This window comes from Gopherus flavomarginatus, chromosome 22 (assembly GCF_025201925.1).
Source record: "Gopherus flavomarginatus isolate rGopFla2 chromosome 22, rGopFla2.mat.asm, whole genome shotgun sequence".
Lineage (NCBI taxonomy): Eukaryota > Metazoa > Chordata > Testudines > Testudinidae > Gopherus > Gopherus flavomarginatus.
In genome coordinates this window covers 14,874,961-14,901,138 of record NC_066638.1, presented here as the reverse complement: position 1 = coordinate 14,901,138, position 26,178 = coordinate 14,874,961, and the positions used below count along the sequence as shown (strand labels likewise).

At 43.7% G+C, this 26,178-nt stretch overlaps 1 protein-coding gene and 2 non-coding genes across 13 annotated transcripts in view; all 3 read left to right on the top strand.

The window, feature by feature from the left end:
• PUM1 (pumilio RNA binding family member 1) overlaps positions 1 to 26,178 on the top strand; it is a 123,593-nt gene that overhangs the window by 83,995 nt on the left and 13,420 nt on the right. For 7 of the 11 annotated variants that reach the window (XM_050932291.1, XM_050932294.1, XM_050932293.1 and 4 more), the window contains 8 exons: positions 6,088 to 6,226; positions 7,859 to 8,002; positions 9,206 to 9,502; positions 10,307 to 10,543; positions 21,090 to 21,357; positions 21,863 to 21,992; positions 23,251 to 23,385; positions 24,875 to 25,012. In XM_050932291.1, the coding sequence (XP_050788248.1) occupies positions 6,088 to 6,226; positions 7,859 to 8,002; positions 9,206 to 9,502; positions 10,307 to 10,543; positions 21,090 to 21,357; positions 21,863 to 21,992; positions 23,251 to 23,385; positions 24,875 to 25,012 (1,488 nt within the window). The remainder of the gene's footprint in view (positions 1 to 6,087; positions 6,227 to 7,858; positions 8,003 to 9,205; positions 9,503 to 10,306; positions 10,544 to 21,089; positions 21,358 to 21,862; positions 21,993 to 23,250; positions 23,386 to 24,874; positions 25,013 to 26,178) is intronic. The other 4 variants (XM_050932299.1, XM_050932296.1, XM_050932295.1 and 1 more) reach the window with 1 other exon arrangement.
• On the top strand, positions 4,217 to 4,293 carry LOC127039304 (small nucleolar RNA SNORD103/SNORD85). The gene has a single exon (XR_007770935.1). It is a non-coding gene; the product is annotated as a small nucleolar RNA SNORD103/SNORD85 (small nucleolar RNA).
• LOC127039305 (small nucleolar RNA SNORD103/SNORD85) lies at positions 8,105 to 8,194 on the top strand. Its single transcript, XR_007770936.1, has one exon. It is a non-coding gene; the product is annotated as a small nucleolar RNA SNORD103/SNORD85 (small nucleolar RNA).

Sequence of the window (26,178 nt, the reverse complement as noted above, 5' to 3'; positions counted from 1 at the left end):
GAAACTTAAAAATAGCTTCTTGCTGCTTCAGATATCTGGCTAAACCCACATTGGAAGCTGTAACTAGCAGAACAGTAGAATAGAAATGTTAGATCTTGTTTAATTTCCAATGCATAAAGGACATAAGGGACAGCTGTTGGCAAGTTTAAGCAAAATAGTTTTAAAGTGTATATATTGTAGCAAAAGAAAATCCATTAATGAGAATTAAAATTATGCAAAGCAGGTTTAATGGGGAATAGGCATTTGTATGAAAAAATTGCGTTAGGAATAAGATGTTTCCATCACATAGAGCTATTGCTATTGACTGTCTGCAGCTCTGAAGCTATAACTGTTTTAATATGATGGAAGCAACTTAATCTTAACGTTTTTTTCATACTGATGCATTTCCCAACTCATACTCAACCCATTTCCCATCTGAGAAGGAGGGATGAGCTTTCTTTCTGTGCAAATGTGGGTTGCTTCAACATTTGCCCAGTTTAAAAAAAAAACAACTAACATTCTTAGACTTGTATGTTATCTTTCCTCCCCTCTCCCTTTTGTTCACTGTAATGTTTCAAAAACAAACAAACAAAAAAAACCTACTCACATTCCCGTTTCCCAGTGTCTGAAGCAAAAGAACTTGAAAGTTTGGTGCTTTCTCCTTCCTCATGGTTCATGTTTTTAGATGGCAGCAGCGCTGTGCAAAACAAGGTGGATGTTGCATGCCTGTTTGCAGAAACTCTCGCAGTGACATAGGGGCAAATCCACTCTGAAAACGTAGGATCCCAGGGAACCCAGATATGGAGCAAATTTTAAGATCTTTCAGAACAATATTAGCACCAGGTTTGGTTATGTAGATTGTAATCTCTGTGGGGCAGGCACTGTCTCTGGTTATATGTCTGTGTAGCATCTAACACAAAGGACCTCGAGGTGCTGCTGTAATACAACACATGTAAATTTATCTTCACCAAATGTGGCTCACGATTAAAAAGTGCTTTTGCTGCCAGTGGAAAGTTGCCATGCTTGTAAATCCTGAAGCTCAGATGCCTGCAATACCTAGGCACAAAAGGAGAGCTCCGTTGCCTTATGACTAAGGTTAAGATTTTGTCACAGTTATTTTTAGTAAAAGTCACAGACAGGTCACGGGCAATAAACAAAAATTCATGGAAGTGTGTGGCTCGTCAGTTTCTTTTACTGAAAACAATGGGGGGCTGACCAGCAGATGACTGAAGCCCCCGGGATTGGGGTGAGAACAGAGCCCAACCTTTGCTGCCAGCTAAGGGTTTCCAGCACCCACTGCTGCAGCAGATGACAGCTCCATGGGCCTCCGCTGCAGCCTCAGCTGCTTGGAGCTCCAGGGTCCTCCTGCTTCAGCGGTGCCTGGAGGCTCTGGAGCCTCCCCCCAGGGTGGCTGGGGCTGAAGTGGAAAATGTCATGGAGGTCTCTGAAAGTCATGGAATTCATGACATAATCTTATCCTTCCTTATGCCTTACGCTGATCTGTTTCACAAACTTGGTATTTCCTATTTCTCTTATGATAGTTTCTAAGAGCTGAAAATCCCTTATAGAAGTGTTATGACAGTTCAAATGGTAGGCCGTAACAGTCTGCATCCCTTAGGTCTGTTAGTAAGTATTTATGGAGACTCTAAGGGCTTGTCTACACAGGGACACTCAGAAAAATTAATCCAGCTTACCTAAAGGTATTCAAGTGGATTAGTTAAACCACGTGGAACCCCTTTGCGGACTCTGTTAATCAGAGTTAAAGTTACCTTAATTTAGTTTAGTTGAATTCAGGGTTTCTCAAACAGGGTCGCCGCTTCTGTAGGGAAAGCCCCGGCGGGCTGGGCCAGTGTGTTTACCTGGCCCATCCTCAGGTCCGGCCGATCGTGGCTCCCGGCCAATGGCAGTTGCTGGAAGCGGCGGCCAGTATGTCCCTCAGCCTGCACCGCTTCCAGCAGCTCCTGTTGGCCTGGAGCAGCGACCCGCGGCCAGTGGGAGCCGCGATCGGCCGGACCTGCGGATGAGGCAGGTAAACGCACCGGCCCAGCCCTCCAGGGGCTTTCCCTACAGAAATGGCGACCCCTGTTTTGAGAACCCTGGTTTAATTCACTATGGAAAAGAGTTAATTCAAACCAAATTAACGCTACTTAGGAAAAAACTAGATGGAAAGGAGGAAAGTGAGGGGAGATACAATATGGAAAAGGCCAGCCAGGCTGTTTGGGGTTGGCGGGTTTTTGTTTGTTGTTGTTTTGTTTTTTGCCCTTATCTGCACCAGAACAAGGAGGAGTATAAAGAATTTAAGAAGTAGAAGTTCAAAATGAATAAATGAAATCTGTTTTTACATCAGCATAAAATTAGCCTCTGAAACTTTACCGCAGGACAATATTGAGGCAAATACTTTTGTGATTTAACCAATGTTTATAGAAATAAGTGTCTGCAGCAGTAATGAGGACCAACCAGTGAGTGGATCACCAGCAGGAATCAGAAGGAATTTCCCCATAATAATATTGCAAATAAGATGTATAATGTGGCTTATCTTCTCTGAAGCAACTAAATCTGGTTGTTGTCAGAGAGAGGACTCTCAAGTAGATGGACCATTGTTTTGTTCCAGTATTACAAGTCATTTGTCATAAAAGTGCATATTAATATCAGTTTTTAATGCAGCAAGACTTGAGCCGTAAAGAGTTAGAACATTTTGAAAAAACTTACTAATTTAGCTAAGCTATTAATGTTAATTAAGTACATATTAGCTCTTTAAAATGCATATTTTATTAATAGTAACAACCCTTCTGATATGTAGATGTAGATCAGGTGAGTTCAAAATTAGTCCCTACAACCAGGTGAGAGTGGAAAATGAAAATGACTCTGAAAGTACTGATATAATGTGATGTGGAATGATAGCTAAATTAAATTGTGTTACTTAAGGTGGTTTTTCATTGTAGCAAAGTAAAAATACTTTATAAATGGGTCTGCATCTGTATGGTAATCCAGAAAGTTAACTTAATATTCAACTCAGTATTTTCTGTTTCAAAAATAACTTCCAGATTAATGTTATAACAAATTTTAAAATGATTCCATTGTTGCTAAACTCTCCCAGCTCAAGATGGATGATAAAGGGGCTGCTGGTGGCACCACAGTGCCTTTGTTTGTAGTCGTCATTACCATCATGACATGAGTATGAGTAGTCTCTGCCCCTCTCATTTTATACCTCAAAAATGCATGCTAATCTGAATTTTAAACTCTGCATCATCCCTCTCAAATGCATTTACCTAAAACTTGTGCGCACATCCAGAGATTGCAAGTTAGATGTCTTTAAGATTTGAACCTGCTATATTTAGTTCAGAACTAATGCTGAAAACCCCCTGCTAAACCAAGCATCAAGTCAGGCTACACATAGTTTAACAACAAGTATCCGGTGGTTCTTCAGGGCTAGAAACAAAATACATCTATTATACCACTGGAAATCAGAGCTACCATCTTTGCAGTGGTATAAAGCATTTGCTTTTTAGCTGTTGCAGGTTGAGCATTACTGGAGCTTTACATGCTCTTTCTACATGCCATCTTCCCCACTATATAGCTAGCATCTGGACTTAGCAGCTGCTGTCTTTAGAACTGCTAGGGTCAGAAACTAAGGCTTTGTACTGTCTTAAAGCCATTCCAGATAAAATAAAGCAATAATCTTTCACTCCATTGATTCTGGACCAGTGATGAAAAAGAGACCGTTTTTGCTTCCTGACAAGGTCAATCTTCAAACCTCTGCACCTGGCAACATGTGCAGGTTGAATTGAGCTTCCACACTTATATCGAGAAATACATGCACTAGTAAAGCAGACGAAACGAAGTGTGACAGACTTTCCACTTTAAGCTTGGCATTCAGAGTAGGGTCCCACGCCTTGTAAATAAGGTATATGCAGAAATAGCTTTTGCAGTGGTTATAGGCTGGTACAAAAACCATCTCTTGTAGATGTAAGTTGTAGTATCTTTCATTATTTTTACAGCCCCAAAAGTGGCCAAAATGCTTTAGACTTAAATGTGTGTGTATATTTTAAACACAAACCTTTCTTCCCCCATGAGTCAGACCCTGCATTCCTGAGGGAAATCCTCCCAGATGCTACTTTGGAAGAAGTACTTCTCACATGTTGTTGTGATTTTTCAGAACTCGTTTGGGAAACTTAGCTTTTCATTTAAAAATACCAGTTTTGCCCTCATTCTCCTGTGCTTTAGTGGTTTTCAAAAGTATGGCAATGATGATACACTTGCCCTCACTGAGAACACTGTTCAGTAATGAGAAGTACTCAGAGGAGCTGAGCCAGTGCTTTTGGAGACCTGCTAGAATGATGTATGTGGATACTTTCTCTTTGGTGCTTGGGAGATCCAAAAGGGGATGGCAGATTCATAAAAATACCAATATTTCACTTGCTGTGACGTATCCTTCATTATGCACGTTCATTGCATTGCACCAGCATTGTGCTCGCTCATCAGTTCACTGCAGCTGTTGAAACCACTTCGATTGGCGGTGGGTTGAGCTTTCGTGAAAATCTGTTAACTACTCTTCTCTCTGTTGATTCACCAAGTAAATATTTGCTTCTATTATCTTTGGAGTTGGAGGGGCAGGAGACACCTTTCAATGTGATCTGTTGTAAAATATGTGAATCATGCTTGGTACCAAGTGACAGCTTTTAATAGGTTGAACTCACAAGTGGGTGCACACTTTTTCATTACCACTTGCATAGTAGGATTTCACAGATAAACCGCAGAGCAGTTAGTGCATCACACATTTTAACCGCAAGGGCTACATGTAGAAGACGTTGTGTGATCTTGTTATTGAAAGGGTCACAGTTTCACAGGTGGGTCTACAGCTTGGAAAAACTCAAGCCAAGCCACCGTGTTTCACTAGCCTATTGGAACTAAACTGAGTATTTCTTCATTTCTGCTCAAGTTGGCAAACTTTAAGTGTAGTTTCTGTGCACATCAATAGCCAGATTTGTTATCTTCAAAGTACAAATACCAATATCCATCCTATTCCAGGGGCAGTGACTGTTTCTTAAAGATTTATTTAGAATGTTTTAAGTTAGAGATGTATGGAAACAGGAATGAAAAGATTAGTGGGTGACATTTTCCCACGTCAGGTCTGGTAAACTTGACAGGGGCATCTTTAGTTGTCATGAAAGCATTTGTATCCATTTTAACATCAGGTCTTCTGAGTTTAATACTTCAGTGTGTATAAGACTCTGTAACTGAGAGCATAGTCCACCAAGAATAGAGAGAAGAAAAACTACATTAATAGTCACACATTTATCACTGTACAGCGGTTCTCAAATTGTGGATCATGACCCCATTTTAGTGGGGTCACCAGGGCTGGCTTAGACTTGCTGGGGCCCAGGGCCAAAGCCGAAGCCCGAGCCCCACCACCGGGGGCCGAAGCCTGAGGGCTTCAACCCTGGATGGTGGGGCTTAGGTTACAGGCCTCCTGCCTTGGGCTTCAATTTTGTGTCTCTCTCTCTCTCCTTCTTCCTGTCTTCCTCCCCCCGACCCCCATGGGGTGATGAGGCTTTGGCCCCCCATCCTGGGCCGTGGGGCTTGGGTGGTCTCAGGCTTCGGTCTCCCCTGTTGGGGTTGTGAAGTAATTTTTGTTAGAAGGGGGTCGTGGTACAACTAAGTTTTGAGAATCCCTGTCATAGTGTATAGGAAACTGTACACTTAAATAGAGAGACAAGGTGGGTGAGAACAACGAGGAGTCTGGTGGCACCTTAAAGACTACAGATTTATTTGGGCATAAGTTTTTGTGGGTAAAAGTGGGTGAGATAATCTTTTATTGGACCAATGTCCGTTGGTGAGAGAGGCCAACTTTTCAGCTGCCACATGGCTTTTCTTCAGGTGACCTGAAAGCTTCAGTGAGCACTTGTCTCTCTCACCAACAGAAGTTGGTCTGATAAAAAATATTATTTCACCCACCTTGTTTCTCCAATATCCTGGGCTGTATCCATGGCCAAAACAACACTGCATAAACTTCTTAACTAGACTGTCCGTGAAAGTTTGTAGAAACGTTTTCAGTTATTTTGACTTATAGACTAACAGACTAGTCAAAGATCCCTGTTTCTCATTCAGGTTCTCCGTGGGGGAGCCAGTCAGCGTCCTTTGACTCCAAATCAGAACCAGCAGGGACAGCAGACTGATCCACTCGTGGCAGCTGCAGCAGTAAACTCTGCTCTTGCTTTTGGACAAGGCCTGGCAGCAGGAATGCCAGGTATGGACTCTGTCAATGCCCATTAAGCAAAGGAGTGCGCTAGATAAACTACTGCTAATTTTCTTTGAACCAGCCATGCTTTCTGATGGTTTAAATTCTTTTGTCAAAGGTGAAAAGAAATGTTAGCTCCTGGACTGCTTCACTTACTCTTTGGGTACAGGTTAAATTTTCTATCAAGTCAGAAGAGAATACGTTCGATAGCTTGGCTGTTTGAAGGAATTAATGACTTCTGTTGAAATTTCAAGTTTTGGGTATCATATCTTTATAGATCTTTTCAGTAGGTGAAATCCTGGCCACAATAAAGTGAGCAGCAAAATGCCTATCGACTGTAATGGAGCTAGGATTTCACCCTCACGTAATACACCCAAGATTTTGTGTAGATGCTAGTGGTTTTAAAAACAATAATTACCATACATTGTTATCTAATACGGTTTGTCACAGTTGTTTGTTTGTACCATGGAAGCCAATGAGGAAGACGGTCGTGAACAGCTAAGAATTTAATCTTTCACTGTATTGGGCCTTTTGTGGAGCCTGGCTAGGCTGACATCTTTCTTCCTCAGCACCCTACATCATCACTTCCCAATAGCTGTTCCTGGCGGGGCACGTGCAGGCAACCTCACTGTCAAGAACACCAAGGGCTGCAGAAGATGAGCTCCCATAACATTAGCTGTGTCATACAAGACTGTTACAAACTCTCTTGACCTATAAATTGCTGTATTGTATTCTACTGTGTAAAGTATATAGGTCATTTTTGGCACACTAAACGGACAGAAGTATGTCTGGATGGTCACAGTTAGGTTAAGTGAATATTCTATAACTTTTCAGCGTGAAGTGTCTTGCTTGGGAATTCCATGTGGGTAGAGGCCTTCATATGACTAGAGTGTAGCTGTAGAAGGCTTAATTTTGATTATAGATGAAAAAGAACATGCATGTTGCAAGGTGTGTTTGATTTATAGGTAGCCTCGAATTTGGCATTATTACTTCTTGGATCAAGTTTTCAAAAGGGCTCAGCCCCTGTTAAGCACTTTTGAAAATCTGGTCACTGGGGTCAGGCATCCAAATGGGAGTTGCCCTTTCTTGACAATCTGGCCCTTGGCTTTGGGAGGGCAGTGATTCACAATGTGTAAAAGCTAGGTGTTTTGTGATTAGATGTTGGGACATTCTGCATCAGTCAAGCTTTATAATGTAGTGTTTGTGTGCGTGCACAGTGGTACTGGGGTAGTTAAAGTGGTATAGCTGCCCCCTCCTTCATCACTGTGGACACAGTTGTAGTGGTATACAAGGTACCTTATACATGTATAGCCTATTCCTGTAAGGGAAGGAGAATAAATTGTGCTGGTAGGACTGCTTTAGTGCGAACTCAGCACCTTTTGAGTTTGTACATGCCGTGACCACATGGAAGAATTACAACTCAGCACTTTAGTGCACCCAACTATTTACACCCCTTTAGTCTGAACTACGGGGCATTGTAGACACGACCTGAGAATCAGAATTTATGCCGTTTTTCACCTATTTATATTTGAAAATGTCCTGTAGCTGTAATCCGAGCTTATTTTGAAACAATCTGAAATGTCAGTGGCTCCTGGTGATAGATGGCTTAGTTGCCATATGTTAATTTGTCTCTGTTCTTAGGTTATCCTATGCTGGCTCCTGCCGCATACTATGACCAAACAGGTGCCCTGGTGGTGAATGCAGGGGCTAGGAATGGCTTGGGGGCCCCTGTGCGCTTGGTAGCCCCTGCTCCTGTCATCATCAGTTCCTCAGCAGCGCAAGCAGGTAAGTTCCACACAGCTAGAAATGTGTGTGCAAATCTGTCCCATCCATGCTGAACACAGCGGCGATTCTGTGAATGGTATTTGTGCACTCTGCTGTAGACATGCAGGCAATGATGACACACTTGCCCTCACTGAGATCCATTACAGGGATTGCTGCTGAGAACTTTCTCTGTACTCTGTGTGCTGAGCCTCAAAATACTTAACTGGAGAATGAGCATAGAATAGCTTTTTGCACCACTTTGCAAAATTCTGATATTATCAACAGTACCTGGTGGCACCTACTAAAATGAAGATTTTGAAACAATTTCCATTATAATTCTTTACCATGCTCATATCTGTCACCTTTTTGGACCGAAATTTCCCAGGCTTATTTTTTGGATTACTGTGTTTGGGTTTTTTTAATTAGGATTTTTTTGAGTGGTATTGAGGGGAAGTTTGAGCCAAATCCCTTCATATACCTTTAAATGATTGGAGGGTGGAAGGAAAACGTTCCCTAATCATAGAATAACTCATTTCTAAAGGAAACTCTCAGCATTAGTGTTGTGTTAACAACCTTGGTTACTCTTACTTAATACCTTAGATTATTAAAAATCAAAGTTATTTTGATTGTCAGATCCTTAGTACTGAGTGTTTGGGGTTTCACGCACGTCAGGGGAATGCTTGTGTTTTAAATTTGTTTTTATTGGTTGGACGTATTTCTATTGGCCTTCAGTTTTTACAAAATTTAAATTTAATCCAAGCTGACAGTTGTCCCTTTAAAAATTAGCTTGGAAGCAGCTCGTGTTTGCTTTTGCTACCTCTTGCTTAACTCTCCCCATATAGTGATTATCTTAAAAAAGACGTACCCAAATACAGTGGCCAGCTATCACAGAGATATGAGGGGTTACTGTAGCAGGCCAGCAAATGAGCAAGACACTTACAAACGATCTGGAAAAAAGACACGTTCAGTGTTAGTAGCACAACTGAAGTGATTTCAAACCACAGCTGTTTAACAAGAGACAGAAGATCAACACAAGGCCTATGCAGCACCGCATGCTGCTTAAGTGGAAAGTGTATACATTTTGTGACAACTCCCTGCACAGGGGTGAATATCAGCCAGAGGGAAGAGTAGTAAATAAAATCACTAGTAAATAATTATGATCTGCTAGTTCTAAGCCCCAACATGGATTGTTTTAGACTATATTGTTTAATTGCTTTTCTACAGCGGTTGCAGCAGCTGCAGCTTCAGCCAATGGTGCAGCTGGTGGTCTGGCAGGAACAACAAATGGACCATTTCGCCCTTTAGGAACTCAGCAGCCTCAGCCCCAACCCCAGCAGCAGCCCACCAACAACCTGGCATCCAGCTCATTTTATGGCAACAACTCTCTGAGCAGCAATTCCCAGAGCAGCTCGCTCTTCTCTCAGGGCTCTGCCCAGGCTGCCAACACTTCCCTTGGCTTCGGAAGCAGCAGCTCTCTTGGTGCCACGCTGGGATCTGCGCTGGGAGGTTTTGGAACGGCAGGTAGGCGTGTCAGCTGGTCTCTTGGGGAGATGGAACAGCTGAGAACACAGCTGAATGTGCTTGTTGAGTATCGATTATGGAACGCCCAGGCTGATACAAACCTTCTGTTTTAGGGCTTATGCCAACTTCCGCCTGGGGCTAGACAGAAATTTCCCTTATTAGACAGGTTCTAATTGTGTCTTCATGGCATACTTTTACCTTCCTCTAAAGCATCTGGTATTGTCCGCTCTGAGAAGGGAGTTTGAGCTAGACGAAGGCTTGATCTGGTCCAGTCTGCCAGTTCCTGTGTTAATAGTATAGTGCTCTTTGGGGGAAGTTCTTCATCATCCTATTGCCTATGAGGCTGACCTCTCCCCTGGCTGAACAGGTGGATGTTGTTTCCGTCCACAGCCCATCCGTGCCTGATAGTTCAAATAGGCTCATTCAAGGGTGACACAAACCCTCTTCACCTGAGGCTGAACAAGCTACATAGTTGGGCCCCTACTAGCTCTAAGAGCTGTCAGTGTTTTACTGTAAAAATCCTTTTTTATGGGTAGTGTATTAGAGATACTAGATCAATAAATGCTACTAAACAAACTTAGCATTGGGCCAGGCAGCCTCTTTGCATTGATGGAAACCATCCTAGGGACTGATTGTGCCAGAGGCTGCATATACACAATTCCCATTAACTTATGAGAAGAGGAGCCCTGTGCCAAGCAGTTAAAGTGGACACCGATGCATTTTTCTGTTCTACACACTTTTCAACACTCCCATCACCCTGAATGGTTTGTAAATTTCATTTAGTTTTATTCTCTCCCATTTCAGTTGCAAACTCTAACACTGGCAGTGGCTCCCGCCGAGACTCCCTTACAGGGAGCAGCGACCTGTACAAGAGGACATCCAGCAGTTTGACACCTATTGGACACAGTTTTTATAACGGGCTCGGCTTTTCCTCCTCTCCTGGGCCTGTTGGTATGCCTCTTCCCAGTCAAGGACCTGGCCATTCTCAGACTCCACCACCTTCCTTATCTTCACATGGATCCTCTTCAAGTTTAAACCTGGGTAAGGAATATTATCCCAATATGGAAATACTGGTGAACTCCTCTCTCCATGCTGAGAATTAAACCACTGCATAATTAGTTAGGTAAAATGAGCACACTGGAAGCCATCCACCCCTGGTATTTTTATGGCAGATCTGCTACTTTCACACACCAGACTGAACTCTGAACAAGGAGTTGGAAGAGCTGAAGTCCTGGCTTTTCCAGGGATTCATTCTGATTTTATGCAAGTTTCGGTGCCCTAGTTTCCCATCTCTCCCATCTCTAAACTGGAAGTAATACTCAACTACCTTCCTAAATCATTTTGAGTGCATGGAAGAAAAGCACATTAAAAGTGTGAAGCATTATTGTTTGTTTTTTTAAAAAAATGGCAGGTAGGCTTGACCCATAACCTTTTCAGATGTTTTAAGATATCCTTTAACCTGTAGGTTAAAGATTTTTGAATAAGGAATTAGTAAATTATAAGGCAATCTCATATTTTATACCAAATGTAGCAATTTCTGGAGCAGCATTAGTTTTATGTTGTGTTATGTTTAGCTATTTGGTTGATAAAAATTTCACATTGATGTGGCCTATCAAAAGGATTCATAGTTGGATGTTGAGTTTAGTATATTGCTATATGAAGACATCCCTGGCCAACCAGGACTTAAATAATTCTATAAGAAATGTCATTAAAAACAACTAGCCTTTTAAAATTGTACCTAGAAAAGATTGAAATGAAATGAGTTGTAGACATTGAATATACAAAAATATACAAAAAATTGTTGGACTAAAATTCATAGTAATATACTAAACTAAATAATGCGTGTTCATATGTGGTGATGGGCTTGTAAGAACTGCCTTCCCACATGAGAGAATTCGCTCCTCTAGAGTGATTCAGGGGACCAATAACTAACTGTTTTTTTGTTATAATGTGTTGTACAAAATAGGAAATTATTCAATATTCAGGTTATTACCTTGTTTTGACTCTTCACATGAACACGCATATCCAGATTGGCAAATCTCTTAATATTTAGAACAGATCTCCCATTGCAGGCACCTTTCAATACCAGGGTGTTGAAATTAAGTGAGCGCCTTCCACAAATCTATCACGTATATTTCCTACTTATAATTTAGTTTGCTTATCTCAGTATTTAGCACATTCCTGGTCTACACGAGCATTGTGTTTAGTATTTAATAGCGTACCTGTGTAGTATATAAGACTTTGAGCACAGAGGGGTTATGATACAGTAGCTGTGAAGGTGACATTTCAGTTTCAATGTGAGAGAGAGCAGTTTGTGTAACCTGAAGCTTTCTAGGGCTTGAATATATTTGGAAAGGTTGTAGATTTTATTTTGTATTGTTGTGAAGTGCTCATCAGACTGAAGCTAAATGTCCCAAAGTAAAATCAGTACAAAACATTAAAATAGGAGCTGAAGATCAACTATCTAGAAACAGTGTCTGACACAAGGGCAGGCATATTGCCCTCAGCCAAACAAACAAAAGGGAACAATATTCCCGTTTAGTACGGGGAACAGGGAAGAGATTAATCAATCAATCCAAAGATAAGAACATAAGAATGGCCAGACTGGGTCAGACCAAAGGTCCACCTAGCCCAGTATCCTGTCTTCCAACAGTGGCCAATGCCAGGTGCCCCAGAGGGAATGAACAGAACAGGGAATCATCAAGTGATCCATCCCCTGTCGCCCATTCCCAGCTTCTGGCAATCGGAGGCTAGGGACACCATTCCTGCCCATCCTAGCTAATAGCCATTGATGGACCTGTCCTCCAGGAACTTATCAACCTTATATACTCCATCATAAGCCGGTTCGTTTATAAGCTGACACACACACACCCCCTCCCCCCCTCCCAAGATGGATAAGTAAAAATAGAACATTTTTATGACCCATTCCTAAGCCAACCCTATAATTCAGGGGTCAGCAAACTTTGGCTCCCAGCCATCAGGATAAACTGCTGGTAGGCGGAGATAGTTTGTTTACCTCGAGTGATTGCAGGCACTAAGGTAAACCTTAGTAAATAAAGTGTCCCAGCACGCCAGCTGCTTACCCTGATGGGCTGGGACAGCAACTGGTAGGGAAATATTTTGGGGGGGAGAAGCTGGGGGTCGGGAGTAACCCCTGTGCCCCCCTTCCCCCCATGACCCCAGCCCAGGACCCCCACACTCTCCCCATCCCTTCCCTTCCCACCTTATCTGGGGAGCCGGACACACGGACAACACGACTGCAGCCTGCTCTGGGGGGCGGGGCTGAGTGTCACGGCCGTCGCCTGCCAACCGCGGAGCTGCAGGGAGACTCTGGCCCTGCCTCTTCCCTTCTGGCTGTGCTGCCTCTCCCTGCTCCCTCTGTTGGGGGGAGGGGCAGTGTCCCACCTCCCCCTCTCTGTACCCCTTCATAAGCCGACCCCCTTCTCTGATGCTTCCCTTTCTTACTAAAAACATTCGGCTTATGAACGATTCTATGCAATAGTTCTTTTCTGAAAACACAGTGGAAAGGAAGGAAGGGCACACCAAAAAAAATAAAAAATCAAGTATAAGCCTGCCTAAATAAATGGGCCTTTTGCCATTTCCTAAAAGCAGCCAGAAAGGAACTCTGATGGCTCTCCCCCCACCTCCCTAAAAAACTCTGCTCCTAGCCACATATACACTGTGGCTGATTCTCTGCCCAGTAGTTACACAGGCTGAAAGGTGATTGAAGAGCAGTTCCTGTACAAATTATTTGCTCTCCCTGCGTATGGCTGTTCTCCATAACATTTGTTTGGTAGCCATTCAGATTTTTTTTTAAATGCAAACTCAGTTTGGGTGTTAAAATTAAGTGAGCTTCTTCCCCAGGTCTATCGTGCAGAATGGGGCTCTGGGTATTCACAGTATAGTGAAAGCTGTCGTCATGTTAGTGGATGCCCAGTTCACTTTGAGTTTGGGGATGATTTAATTATCGTCTGATAACACTGGATTCATCATCTTTACCTAGTGCAGAGTCTGGCCTCATCCCCTTCAGAGCTGAATAGTTTCTGATGGGAAAAGGAAGGAACTCTCATCTCAATGAAGATTTAAAAGACAGCTGGGCCATTTATAAGGAATTATTAAACCACCTGTTCCTAATCAGTTTGCAAAAGAGAAGCTTGGTGCAGAATAAAGTTCTACCAGTGTATCAACTTGAATCAAAAATAAGTTATTGCAAAGCAGCTTTGTTTCAGGACCACAATGCCATGATGGTAGGTAAGGTTGAGGTTCGATTTCGTTTAGAATCAGCAATCCTGTTGGTTAAATGGTGTATGAGTTGTTCCAGGTTTGTCCTTTATTTAGCCCTGGTCTTCACTACAGAGTTATGTCAGTGTCTTCACGATAGCCTGGCTTCTGCCGATGTAAGTGCCCTACTCCACCGACCCAATAACTCCATCTCCCCGAGAGGTGTAGAGCCGTGACATTGACAAGAGAGCCAGGAGCCCAGGTCCCCTCTGGGAGCCTGGCTGCTGCCTGGACTCCCAGCATGGAGCCCAGGCAGCTGCTGTGTTCCCAGCGGGAAGCCAAGGGCTAGGGGAGCTGCCGGGTTCCCAGCAGGGAGCTACGCAGAGGTAAGAGCCTTGGCTCTCAGCTCCCCCCGGCCTCCCAACTGCTTCTCTTCAGTCAGCAGAAGCGCTCGTGGTGAGGACGCACACCACGGAAAGAAGGAAGTTAAGTAATTACTGCGGTGGCTGTATGTGGACCTATCATTGGTCAACTTAAGTTTGTAGTGTAGACATGCCCTGAGCCATGTCATAGCTTTGGTCTTGTAACTGGGAAGTGACATATTCTCTATTACTGAGTGCTGTACAAACCAGGAAGATTCATCCCCGCTCTCTCAGCTGTCTGACGATATCATAGCTGTGAGATATCTTATATTTAACCAAACTGGTTCTTTCTGGCATTGTGATCTTGTGAGTTATTTGGGCAGTACCAAGTACCACTAACTGCAAGTAAGCAGTTCTTGAAATAGCCCACAAAGAGAGACTGAAAGAGAGAGGCCGTGTGAGAGTTAGATGATGATTATACCACAACTCAAAAGTACAATATTTGCACAGGCAAGATAAATATATTATTGTAACGCTACCTCCATGGGTTTTAGTTCAGTATACATAACCAGTCTCTCTCCAGTAGTGTTTCTGCTGTTACCTTAGGTTGCACAAAATATTTTTTTTCTTGTAACCTCTCAAATTCCATTGCAGAACATAGAGATTGTTGCAGACATGTAGGAGAGAGAGAGCTGTCAAATTTTGAAGTCTTAAATGTTGTGGCTCTCCGTGGAAACTTTGCTATTTAAATTCCTGTAGCACATAATGAGGCTATAATGTAGACATGTAATGTGTGGTAATCTCTCCTTTGCAGGGTTGGGAAAAAGGTGCTCAGAAAGTTGATGAATCTTTAGGGTTTGTCTTCTTTGAAGTTATTCCTGATTAAATTCCTGTGTGGATGCTTTTATTCCAGAATAAGATTGTCTACACAGAGAGTTAGTCAGGAATAGCTATTCTGCTTGAAATTCACACCCTACCTTAATCTGAATTAATTTCTCAGTGTAGGCAAGTCTTTAGCTGTGATTGATGGGATGGGTTTTCATGCTGGATGTTCTGCTGCAGTTAGTGGGACACTTCAGGGCTCTGCAATAGATTGTACAAAAAGATCACCAATGAGAAGAGTTAATCAGCTGGTATGGTGTTACTGCTGGGTAATCCTGCTCTTCCTGGCAGCTTCCAAGACAGTTTGGTTTGAAAACTCCTTTTGCTTTTTAAACAGGCTCCAGGTGCCCTCTAGTGGACAACCACTGCATATCACCTACCTGCTCAAGTTCAGTGTCTCTTTTGGTGAGAGTCACAGCTGGCTGTTTCTCAGGGTATGGCTACACTTGGAGATGTGCAGCGCTGGGAGTTACAGCTGTGTTTGTACAGCTGTGTAGGGAAAGCGGTGCAACGTGGCCACACTGACAGCTACCAGCGCTGCAGAGTGGCCACATTTGCAGCATTTGCAGCGCTGTTGGGAGTGGTGCATTGTGGGCAGCTATCCCAGCGTTCAAGTGGCTGCAACGTGCTTTTCAAAAGAGGGGGGTGGGGTGGAGTGTGACAGGGAGCTTGGGGGAGACAGAGCGAGTGGATTTTTGGAGCTGACACTGTTCTCAGCTCCCTGCCTTGCAAGTTCTAAGGACTGGAAGATACACAGTGCCTACCTTCAATCATTTTGACCTTTCCCCCACCTGTCTCTTATTCACTAAATGCAAATTATGCACTCCTAAATAGTCTTTAGACCATATAAGCAGCTGCTCAACACGGACTCCCCTCTCTCCTCAAGCAAACAGCTGTGAACATTCCAAAGCAGTTCTCCTGCCTCTGCTCGCTCGCTCGCTGGAGCAAAGAGTAGCTGTGTTTGTTTTTTTAGCTAAGTAGCTACGGGGAGATCGGAGTTCAGCCATTCCGGTTTGTTGTGGACAGGAATTCTGGGATACCTCCTAATACCCTGGAGGCCAATAACAGCGCTGTTGGTGGCTACACTTGCAGCGCTGGAATCGCTACACCCCAAGCAAACCAGGTGTAGAGCCAGCGCTGCAACCAGGGAGTTGCAGCGCTGGCTGTGCTTTGCAAGTGTGGACACAGAGTGAGTTGCAGCGCTGTAACCCCATCACCAGCGCTGCAACTCTCCAGTGTAGCCATGCCCTCAGAGAGCTGCCTTTCATTGCCCTTCTGCTGGGACTAGCTTTCATTCCAGCAGTTCCGCCATTCCAAGCAGCCTGGAGATCCTGCAGGTGACCCAGTCTCCAAGTGCTGCTTCCAGGAACAGTTAGAGCAGTGTGGCTGCAGCTGCTGCTTTGCTGCTCCAAAGGCCTGTGCCCTCCCTTGCATAGCTCCTTAGTATCTTGAATTCACCACCTCAGTATCTCTCTGGCTGGCTCTTGAATAGAACAGTGCCATCAGATTAACACCTGAGTCCCCTACCGTGTCCCAGCAGGCACTGAGGAGAAACCCAGCAAAAAAGTCACTGCCTGAAGTGGGAAGTGTCTTGACTGGTTCAGCACAGTCCAGTGCTGGGACAGCTGCTTTTGCCTCAGATCTCCCCACTACCCAAAGCCAGGATACAGAAGCTGTCGTCTTGTTCTCCCTGTCTGTCGATTCCCTCTTACCCAGGCATTCTGAAGGAGCCATGTCTTCTCATTCCAACCCCAAGTTGAGCAAGCCTCAGCGAGGCCCTCTGCCCTGCTCAAGGAGGTAAGACCATCCTAGACCTGTCATTTGTATGATAGGGCAGGTGCCAGTTCACCTTCCCTGTTGTGTAATTCTGGCTTGCGGTAATATGTGCTTAGAAGACTGGATGCAGATGCCACCTCCAGTCTGATACAAGCACCATTGGGTTGATTCAGACTTTCTGGAGAGCCACTTGCAAAGCTTTTCAAGGGGCTTCAGAATAGACCAAGATAATGCCACCTTGGTTCCTCCAGGGACTCTCTAGATCTCGTCCGGAGGATTTTTGCCCTTCATATACTGGATTATGTTCTACAACAAATCTGCCCAGTAGGCCCTTTCACACTGCACCTGCACCAGAAATTACTTTATCAGCAGGAACCTGCAAGATCACATCCAACCTTGCTTCAGCAACAACTCTGACAACGAGACCTTGTGCTCCCAGTTATGCACCAGCCTAGAAAGAAGGCTACGAAATGTCAGTGTCTGGTCTTTTTCTGAGCTCCAGAAATCAAATGGGCTGCAGTGTTACCTGCACAATCTAGCGCTGCTTACTGTTATCGAAGAACCCCTCTCCCATACAGTCTTCAAATCCCACTTGTCCTGTTGAACCCTTTGAAAAGATCAACAATTGCAGTCACCTCTATTCAGGAGCAGGATGTCAAAGCAATTTTCCTTGACTCTCTTCAAAGTAGAAATCAGGGTCTTTAATTCATGGCTTATTTTTAGTCTCAAAAGATGTGAGGCTTTGTGACTGGTTTCTGGTTTGCTCTTTCTCAACCTCTCCAACAGAAGAATAAGACTTCTTCAGATAGAAACATTAACCCTTATGATTCAAAATTAGGAGCGAGGTGTGTGTGTGTAAGACCTCTACCTCTATATAACTGTACCAGAGAGAGAGAGTCACAGTAGTTGTTATGGCTCCTCTTAGTCGGTCAGCATTACCATTTTGGAGCTATGCCATTCAGGCCATCAACACGAAGTCTTCACAAAGACAATGGTGATTCTGGTCTCGTAGCACACTTCAGGGAGTATAAATCTACCATTCCTTAGACCAGGGGTAGGCAGCCTATAGCATGCTTGCCGAGGGTGGCATGCGAGCTGATTTTCAGTGACATTCACGCTGCCCGGGTCCTGTCCACCGGTCCGGGGGGCTCTGCATTTTAATTTAATTTTAAATGAAGCTTCTTGAATAGTTTAAAAACCTTGTTTACTTTACATACAACAATAGTTTAGTTAATATGTTATAGACTTATAGAAAGAGACCTTCTGAAAAAGTTAATATGTATGGCTGGCACTCGAAACCTTAAATTAGAGTGAATAAATGAAGACTCGACACACCACTTCTGAGAGGTTGCCCACCCCTGCCTTAAACAATCTCTTGATAAATTCCCATTGCATAAGAAGTAACCACCTGCGCCCTGCTCCAGGTTGGTTGCATTATGAGCAGAGAGAAGAGCTCGTTGATTCCATCATAGGCTATCGTACATGTGAGTGCCCATTTCGGGATGGGCTACATCATAGCGATCTGTTCTAAAGACAGTTTTCCAAAATTCACACTGATCCCTTCTGGCCCCAGAACCCACCAGGCATCAGAACTTGGTGATTGTGGTAGTATGCACGGACCCGGTTTGAGGTGGGCTTTAACTTTGGGATGTCTGATTGAACAATTGGAATGTCCAGAGCGATACAATTAAGAACTTTGGGCTTCCCAGCTAAGTATGAAAATCACCAAGGGTCCCTATTGCAAGCATCTCTCAGAGAAGTAGCTATCGGACTGTCCCATCAGATGTATTCATCAGATGCCACTTCAGATGGAAAATGACCTACATAGGAACGAGTTTGGGAGGGAGTGCTGGTAAAGCATACATTTCCTGGACTTGCCAGTAGTCAGAAATGCCATCGGCTCACTTTTCCCCAGAATTCCTGCTCAGCTAGCCACAGTGCACATAGAAAATGAGAGAGAGCTCTTCTCTCTCCTGGGGTGTGCAGGATGGTGCATTTTCATATATGCGCCTTGCTTCCAGAAGAAGCTGAACAATCAAGGAGATTCTTCCAAGGGGAGTGGGAACTCAATGAGACCATTTTCAGTTACTTGACTCCCACGGGATGCTACTTATCAGGGAACCTCTTCACTAACTGCCATGGGAAAGCGCATTTAATTTTGTTCCCGGCATTGGCAGCTGCAAGCTTGGCAAAGAAGGCGTGTTTTTCAGGTGGGCAGGCCTATAGATGTATGCATCACTCGCCTTCTTTCTCCTCCACCTCCCTGTCAGAGAGGCCTCATTGGATTTTGGGGCACTGGACTCCTCTCTGCCCCCATACTGGCCTTACAGACTGGGTTTCGCTTGGATAAGAATGTCCTTCTCTGAACCACATAGTAAAATCTTGTTCCTCAAGATGAGTTGCAACAGCTGTCCACTAGAGGGAGCCTGGGTCCTGTATATCAGTAGTTCTCAAACTTTTTTTTTTTTTTTTTTAGTGGACCACTTGAAAATTGCAGCGGGTCTCGGCGGACCCCTTAATGATCTTCCCAAACGTTGTTTGTACCATTAGCTAACAGTTGTAAAACGCTTTGGATAAAAGTGATATATTAAAAAAAACTTAATAGTAATAAACCCTTTTTTGTTTTATAAGTGAAAGCACACAACTCATATTTTAATATCAGTGGTTTTACCTTTCTCATGTGATGGATTTGTCCCTCTCTCCCCTGCTGCTGCAGCCCCTAAGCTGGCTCTGGGAAGGAGGGGGTCTCTCCCTTTCTACCCCACCGCAGCGGTCCCCTAGATGGGGCTGGGAAGGAGGACTGTCTCTCCCCAGAAGCTGCAGCCCTGGAGCTGAGTAAAGTTGCCTCTTTCTCTGGCTGCCGCAGCCCTGCACATCCCAAATTCCCTCCATGCCGCCTTTTCACTCCACTGCCCCCTTTCACTTACCCCTTCACGGCTCCACTAATTGGGTGTGTGGCTGCCTAGGTGAGGGAACTATCCGTGGGCCACCTGAATGGAACTCGTGGACCACTTGTGGTCCACGGACCACAGTTTGAGAACCTCTGCTTTATATCAGTATTTCTCAACGACTGGTCCCCAGTTTAGGAAGGCAGCACACCACTCCCTGGTATCAAAAGGGTTGAGAGACAACACTGCTGTATATAAAGGGGAAAAGTCTTCAGCAAAGCTGAGTGGGTGACAGGACTGAGTGAGCTCATAGCAGTTGATAGAACTTTGTGAGAATTTACAGTTATGGATAAAGAAACAGTGTTTGGAGGTTTTTAAGTCACTTTCCATCCACCTGTGCATCCCCTAAATGTAGGATGAATCTTAAACTCTTCCCCACTTCTCTTAACAGAGAGATGATCATTCAGGGGTATTTTTGAAAGCTTAAAGCCATTTCAATCTTTATATTTGCTCACCGAGGTTTCCCAGTGAAACTTGTATTGAAGGGACAGTAGGACTCCCGTTAACCAATAAGGCTTAAAATGACTAACTGAAAGACAATAGTGGAAAATAAATAATTCTTTTTTTTTTGTGCACTTGGCAGCTCATTGTGTTGAATTTCACTGTTTTCTTGTACAGTAGGTTTATTTTGAGTGGATCATTCATTTCACACGGCAACAGAGGAGAGAAAAACATTGGGAAAACTAGGAAAATATGATTGAAAAACTACACAAGTTGACAGGGAGACTTGGGAGCCAATGTATCTGAAACACTTCTAATGTACCTGAGGATTCCTTTAAAGTTGTAAAAGTAGCTTTGGCGGCCTGCCTCGTCCTGGGGGAGACAGTCCAAGGTGGGCCCCACTCTTGCAACTTTAAAAGCTGCTAAATTCCTACTGCGTTAGCAAGGGATGCCACTAGTGGAAATTCAGATGATACTCTTTCACACTTGTCCATATTGCTACACTACGTAGTCCGTAAAAGGGACTTTAAAGTACAGGGTGGGCTCTGGATGGGCTAGGAGAGTCTGAAAAGGTTGCGGACAGTCATTGTATTGTGGTAGTTGGGAAAGACTTGGAACTGGCAGCATGTCAGATTTTTAGACTCCTTTAAACAGTTTCAGGATCCAAAGGCCTTGTCCATTTTAAGCCAAACTTCCCACTGAAATCTATAGGCGGTTCTGTTTTAAATACAAAAGTGCCGGGTTAAAGAACCATGCTTAAACATAGCCCTAGCTAAACCGTTTTCTGGGACAGTTTACCCAGTCTGTCTTCCAGAACGGTTGCCTGCAAAACCAGTTCAGCTGGACTAGGAATAGCATGGAAATCATGTTATGCAGAGCTCCTGTCTCTGTTTGGAGCCCAGGCATTCAGCTGCTCACCTTTAGCGTTTGAAACAGCCTCATTTTTGTGACCCACAGGAGGGCTCACAAATGGTAGCGGCCGCTACATCTCCGCTGCCCCTGGAGCTGAAGCCAAGTACCGCAGCGCAAGCAGTGCCTCTAGCCTCTTCAGCCCCAGCAGCACACTGTTCCCCTCCTCTCGCCTGCGCTATGGGATGTCTGATGTCATGCCCTCTGGCCGAAGCAGGCTGCTCGAAGACTTCCGCAATAACCGGTACCCTAACCTACAGCTCAGGGAGATTGCCGGGCACATCATGGAGTTTTCCCAGGATCAGCATGGATCCAGGTGGGATTAAAAACAATACACGATATGACACTTTTAGGACAGTCCCTTCTTGAGCAGCTCGGTGTGCAGTGGACATCAGAAGCCCAAAAGCAAGGGGGCCCTACACAGGAGCAGAAACTGTCCAACCAAATTGCTTCACTCTCACACTCCTTTTTGTAGATGCTCTGCCGACAGTGTTTGCTCCCAAGTGCTTTGTGTGTAAATAGGAGCATTCTCATTACACAGTTAACCTGCATCACTTGGTGCTCCCAGTGTTCAAAGGGCTGTCCAAGCAGGCAGTAACCAGTAACCCTGCATCAGGATGTGCTTTGCTGTGCAACAGGGAGATTCTTGGGATATTTATGCTTGTGCCATCACCTAGAGTGTCAAATAGGCACTGAATAGAACTCGGTTTATTTTGAGCAACATGGGGCTTTGAAATGGGTTTTTAGTAGAACGAGTACAGTGAGGGAGTACGTTCCAGTAGCCCTTTGAATTATAACAACCCACCAATCCTGTTCCTCAGGTTTATTCAGCTGAAACTGGAGCGTGCCACCCCTGCTGAGCGCCAGCTTGTGTTCAATGAAATCCTGCAGGCCGCTTACCAGCTGATGGTCGATGTGTTTGGCAATTACGTCATACAGAAGTTCTTTGAAGTGAGTTTTCATTCCCTTCTTTGCTAGTCCCTGTCCGACAGAAACTAATCTGGGGTTCTGGAGGGTAACTCTGTAAAGACCCTGCCACCAAATGCAAGGGTAGGAGATTCCTCAGCACTGACAGGCTGCTAGATTCTCCCTACTGGGGTGACTCAGACCTGGGGCTCTTAAACACTTCTGAAGAGTACTTTTTTTGCCTTTTGGATGCACCAAGAGTCAGATATTTTTGTTAAAAATTATCCCATCTGGATGTGCCTAGATCCTCTACAAGGACATCACTTGCCTCTGTTTCCAAAGGCACATGTTGGCACTGCTGAACTGTCCATATGCCATATATTTAGGAACAAAGAATAAATTTCTCCAATGAACTGCATCTTAACAAAGCTGGTTTGCTTCCTCCTTGGTTGTGGTTAGGAGGGAAGAGGAAGAGCTCTGTGTAGTTTAAAAGCTTGTCTCGCTCACCAACAGAAGTTGTTTTGGTAAAAGATATTACCTCACCCACCTTATCTCTCTGATATACAACATAATTAGGAGGGAGCATTTTGTTTAAATAGGAAAGCAAATTGAGTTTGGGATTTTCAAAGGGGTTTAAGAGGGTAAAGGGCCCAGCTCTCGTTGAATTTCATTAGGATTTGGGTGGTAACTCCTTTAGGCTCCTATTAGGTCACTCATACTCTCACCTCTTTTTTTTCAAGCACATGCACCTCTTGGGACATGGGACGTTACCACAGGATAAGGCAGAAAGTGTTGGGAGTTCCTTCCTACCGTATCTACAACACATCACTCAGCTAGTCTGCAAGTCGTGTTTTTAGTCCCACTGTTATTGAAGTAGAGGTTCTCCGAAGCAGCAAAGCTGAATAAATTGTCCTACCTCTCCTTCCTGGAATCTCCATTTCTCCCAGGTCACTTGGACTTGCTTCCAGGGTCATGGAATGCATGGTCTTTCCAGGAACTATTTCAGCGTCACTCTGTTAATCAGCTGCAATATATGTCTGAATGTGGTGGGTTCAGTACCTTTGCCACTTGACTTCAGGTGAATGTATCAGACGTCTGACACACACAGCCACCTCCCTGTATGGTACACGCCCAGAGAGCATGCAGTTCTTTCAGGGACTCAGCATGCTCCCCTAGCTTTGAAATGCGAAACCAGAGACTTTACCGTTACAAATTGCTTACTGCCCCTCCTCTCCCAATCTATTCCTGGTCTACACAAGGGTTTGGTGCATGGTAGAACAACAGCGTCTGTCCTCCTTTCTAGTTTGGCAGCCTTGATCAGAAGTTGGCCTTGGCAGAACGTATCCGTGGGCACGTTCTGTCCCTGGCTTTGCAGATGTACGGCTGTAGAGTTATCCAGAAGGCTCTTGAGTTTATCCCCCCAGACCAGCAGGTAATTGTAAGTTTCCATTTTAACTTTCTTCTTGATGTTGAATGTTTCTTGCTGTTTGGCACTTGATGCGTTGTTTTTGTCTGTCAGGGATTTTTCTTTGATTTGGTTTGTGGTATATATGTGATGTTTCACATGCATGATAAGTGTGTGACATTCTGTGGATCCATTGCAGACTAGGAGTGTCATCAGACTGTACCATCTCACAGTTAAACAGTTTCCAGTGTTCCCTGTAATCACATTGTAATGTGGCAGGTGAGGAGGTTGATAGTGAATTGGCAGACCTCTATTTAAATCCCTCCAAGCAAACAGTTCCCAAGGTGTTGCCTTTTAGCACTCAGTAGGACCTTGCTGTATTAATGTAGGAGTCAGAATCCTGCCTTTCAACATCAGCTATCTATGTAACACACTGGTGCGTATTTGAGAGGAATTCTTTATTCCTTCCAAGACATTAGCCAGAGAGACCAAGTATTAGACACCCTAGGTTCTGCTGCGAACAGGCTGGCAAAGGTCCCATTTCCTCATCCAGGATTTCATTAACAATGTCGATATTTAAAATGAGAAATGCAGTGTGTGATCCAGGTCCAAAGATTTTTGGGAATCACAATTTAAGGATCTTTCATTGGCTTATTAAAGCCCATTTCAGTTTTTAAGTTTAGAAGTATATTCCTTTCGGGTCAGGCCTGAGCTATTTCTTCAGCACGGTGATAGGGAGGAGTAATTGTGCTGCAAGAAATCGTGGTGTGGGTCCAAGAGAAGTTACTATTGGTCTAGGTCTTTGCTGAATTAATGTCCCAGGATGGTGTGAAGGGGTTCTCTGATCCTGAAAGTGGCATCATTTGGCTCAGTTGTAAAAGTGAAATCCTGACCATTCTTTGTTTTTATAGATTCCAAATCATGTTTTACAAGAGTGGAGCTGTTAGCTCCACTGTCACCTAAATGCCTATTATAGTTAGATTAATCTTACCTAAGTTCCACTCACTTTGTCCTGTGCTATTGTTTGGCATTACTGTGCTCTGAATAATTATCCAGAGATGGCTGCATTTCATTAATGGCTAAAGTATTTCTCATGTAGTTTCACTTCAGATGTTTTGAATGCAAGTTCTCTGCACTCTTATTATTCATATGAATGTTAACTGCAATGCATATGGCTGTTTGAGACAAGGATGCTTGTCAGTTGTTCCTTAACTAGATGACAACTTCACCTAATTTTGTAATCATACATGTCTTTTTATTAGTTATCCGTGTAGCACAGTAAGCTTACTGCATATTATCATCACAGCATTATCAGCTATTGGAAAACTTTCATTGCGTAGTGATGAGACACAACTAAGTTCTTCATGGAGGACTTTTTAAACTTTAGAGTTAGCGTGGATGTCCTTAGGGTAGGGATTTTTGTGTTTGTTTTTTTGGTTATTAATGAAGATTCTGCATGGATATTTGTCAGCTATGAACTCCGGGGGTGCTTTCTGTTTGTGTCTGTCTTTCTTCCCAATAGAATGAGATGGTCCGGGAGTTAGATGGTCATGTACTGAAGTGTGTGAAAGACCAGAATGGTAATCACGTGGTGCAGAAGTGCATTGAGTGTGTACAGCCTCAGTCCCTGCAATTTATCATTGATGCATTTAAGGGGCAGGTAAGTTCTTGAGAAGCTAGAAATAAAATGTTGAGCCTCATTATTTGTGTTATTTAGTATCACTTTGAACAGAAGCTTAGACGCTATAACTCACTCAGAGCTTTGGGTTTTCAGCTTTAACATTTTGTTTCCTGCAAACACCTTTGGGAAGAATTTAGCAATAAAATATGGCTGGACACCTCGTCAGTCACAAGCATTGTCCTTTTGCCTGCAGATATATCACATAGAGCAACTTTGCACAAATCTATTTCCCTGGAACAAGTCATATTTTGCTTGGTGGGTGAACAATTAGTGTTTTTCCATCAGTCTTCATATTTAGGATGATGAGTGTGCTTTGTGGCGGACTAATACATTTTCATCATGACATTTGTTTTGATAAAGCTTTCCCCAGGGTCCAGTTGTGGGCCAGGAAGTTTAATTTGCCTCCAGAGAGCGAGAGCCATTTCTGCCCCATTCCATTCCTGGAACTCCTGGCTAGTATACTTATGAATAACCATTTAATTATGTAGAATTCTTTATTTGTGCTATTGTAGTTCAGTTATCTTGACCTTTTCATTATAAAATCCCTATTTTAAGTGTCTCCAACTCTGCTGCCATAATTGGCTTTGAATTGAAGCTGAAGGATGAAATCCCAGCCTGAAAGTGAGTTTTCGTTTTGATGCTAGGAATCTTTCAGTCATAATTTCACTTACATTTTAAAGCGCACTTCTGGTTAGAAAAGCAACGGTTAAAAAAACCACCACCTTATATCTTGAGTCTGCTCTGTGGATGTTTTCAAGTTGCATCTTTCTTTACTAACACACCCAGTTTGCTTATTACCATTAGCATTGCAAAGCCAGTCAGCTGTAGGACAGCAAGCAAGATTCTAGCCGACCATGTTCCTTAGCAAGCTAGCCAGCTACGTTCTAACTCTTCCAGTGGAGTAGCAATGCAGGAGGCAATCTAAAAGTCAGAAAGAGTATAGCTAGAAACTTAGATCCCAGACAAAGGCAGTTAGAAAAATCCTCTCATATCTTGTGAAGTGAGCCAGTTCCATCTGGACTTTATACTGAAAGAGTAAACATAGCACCTCAAGATCATCTCAGAATTTAACTGCCTTTGAAGAGGTTTTTGTGTGCTTGTTCAACTCAGAAGAAGCTTTTTATTAAAAATTGTATAGTCCATTA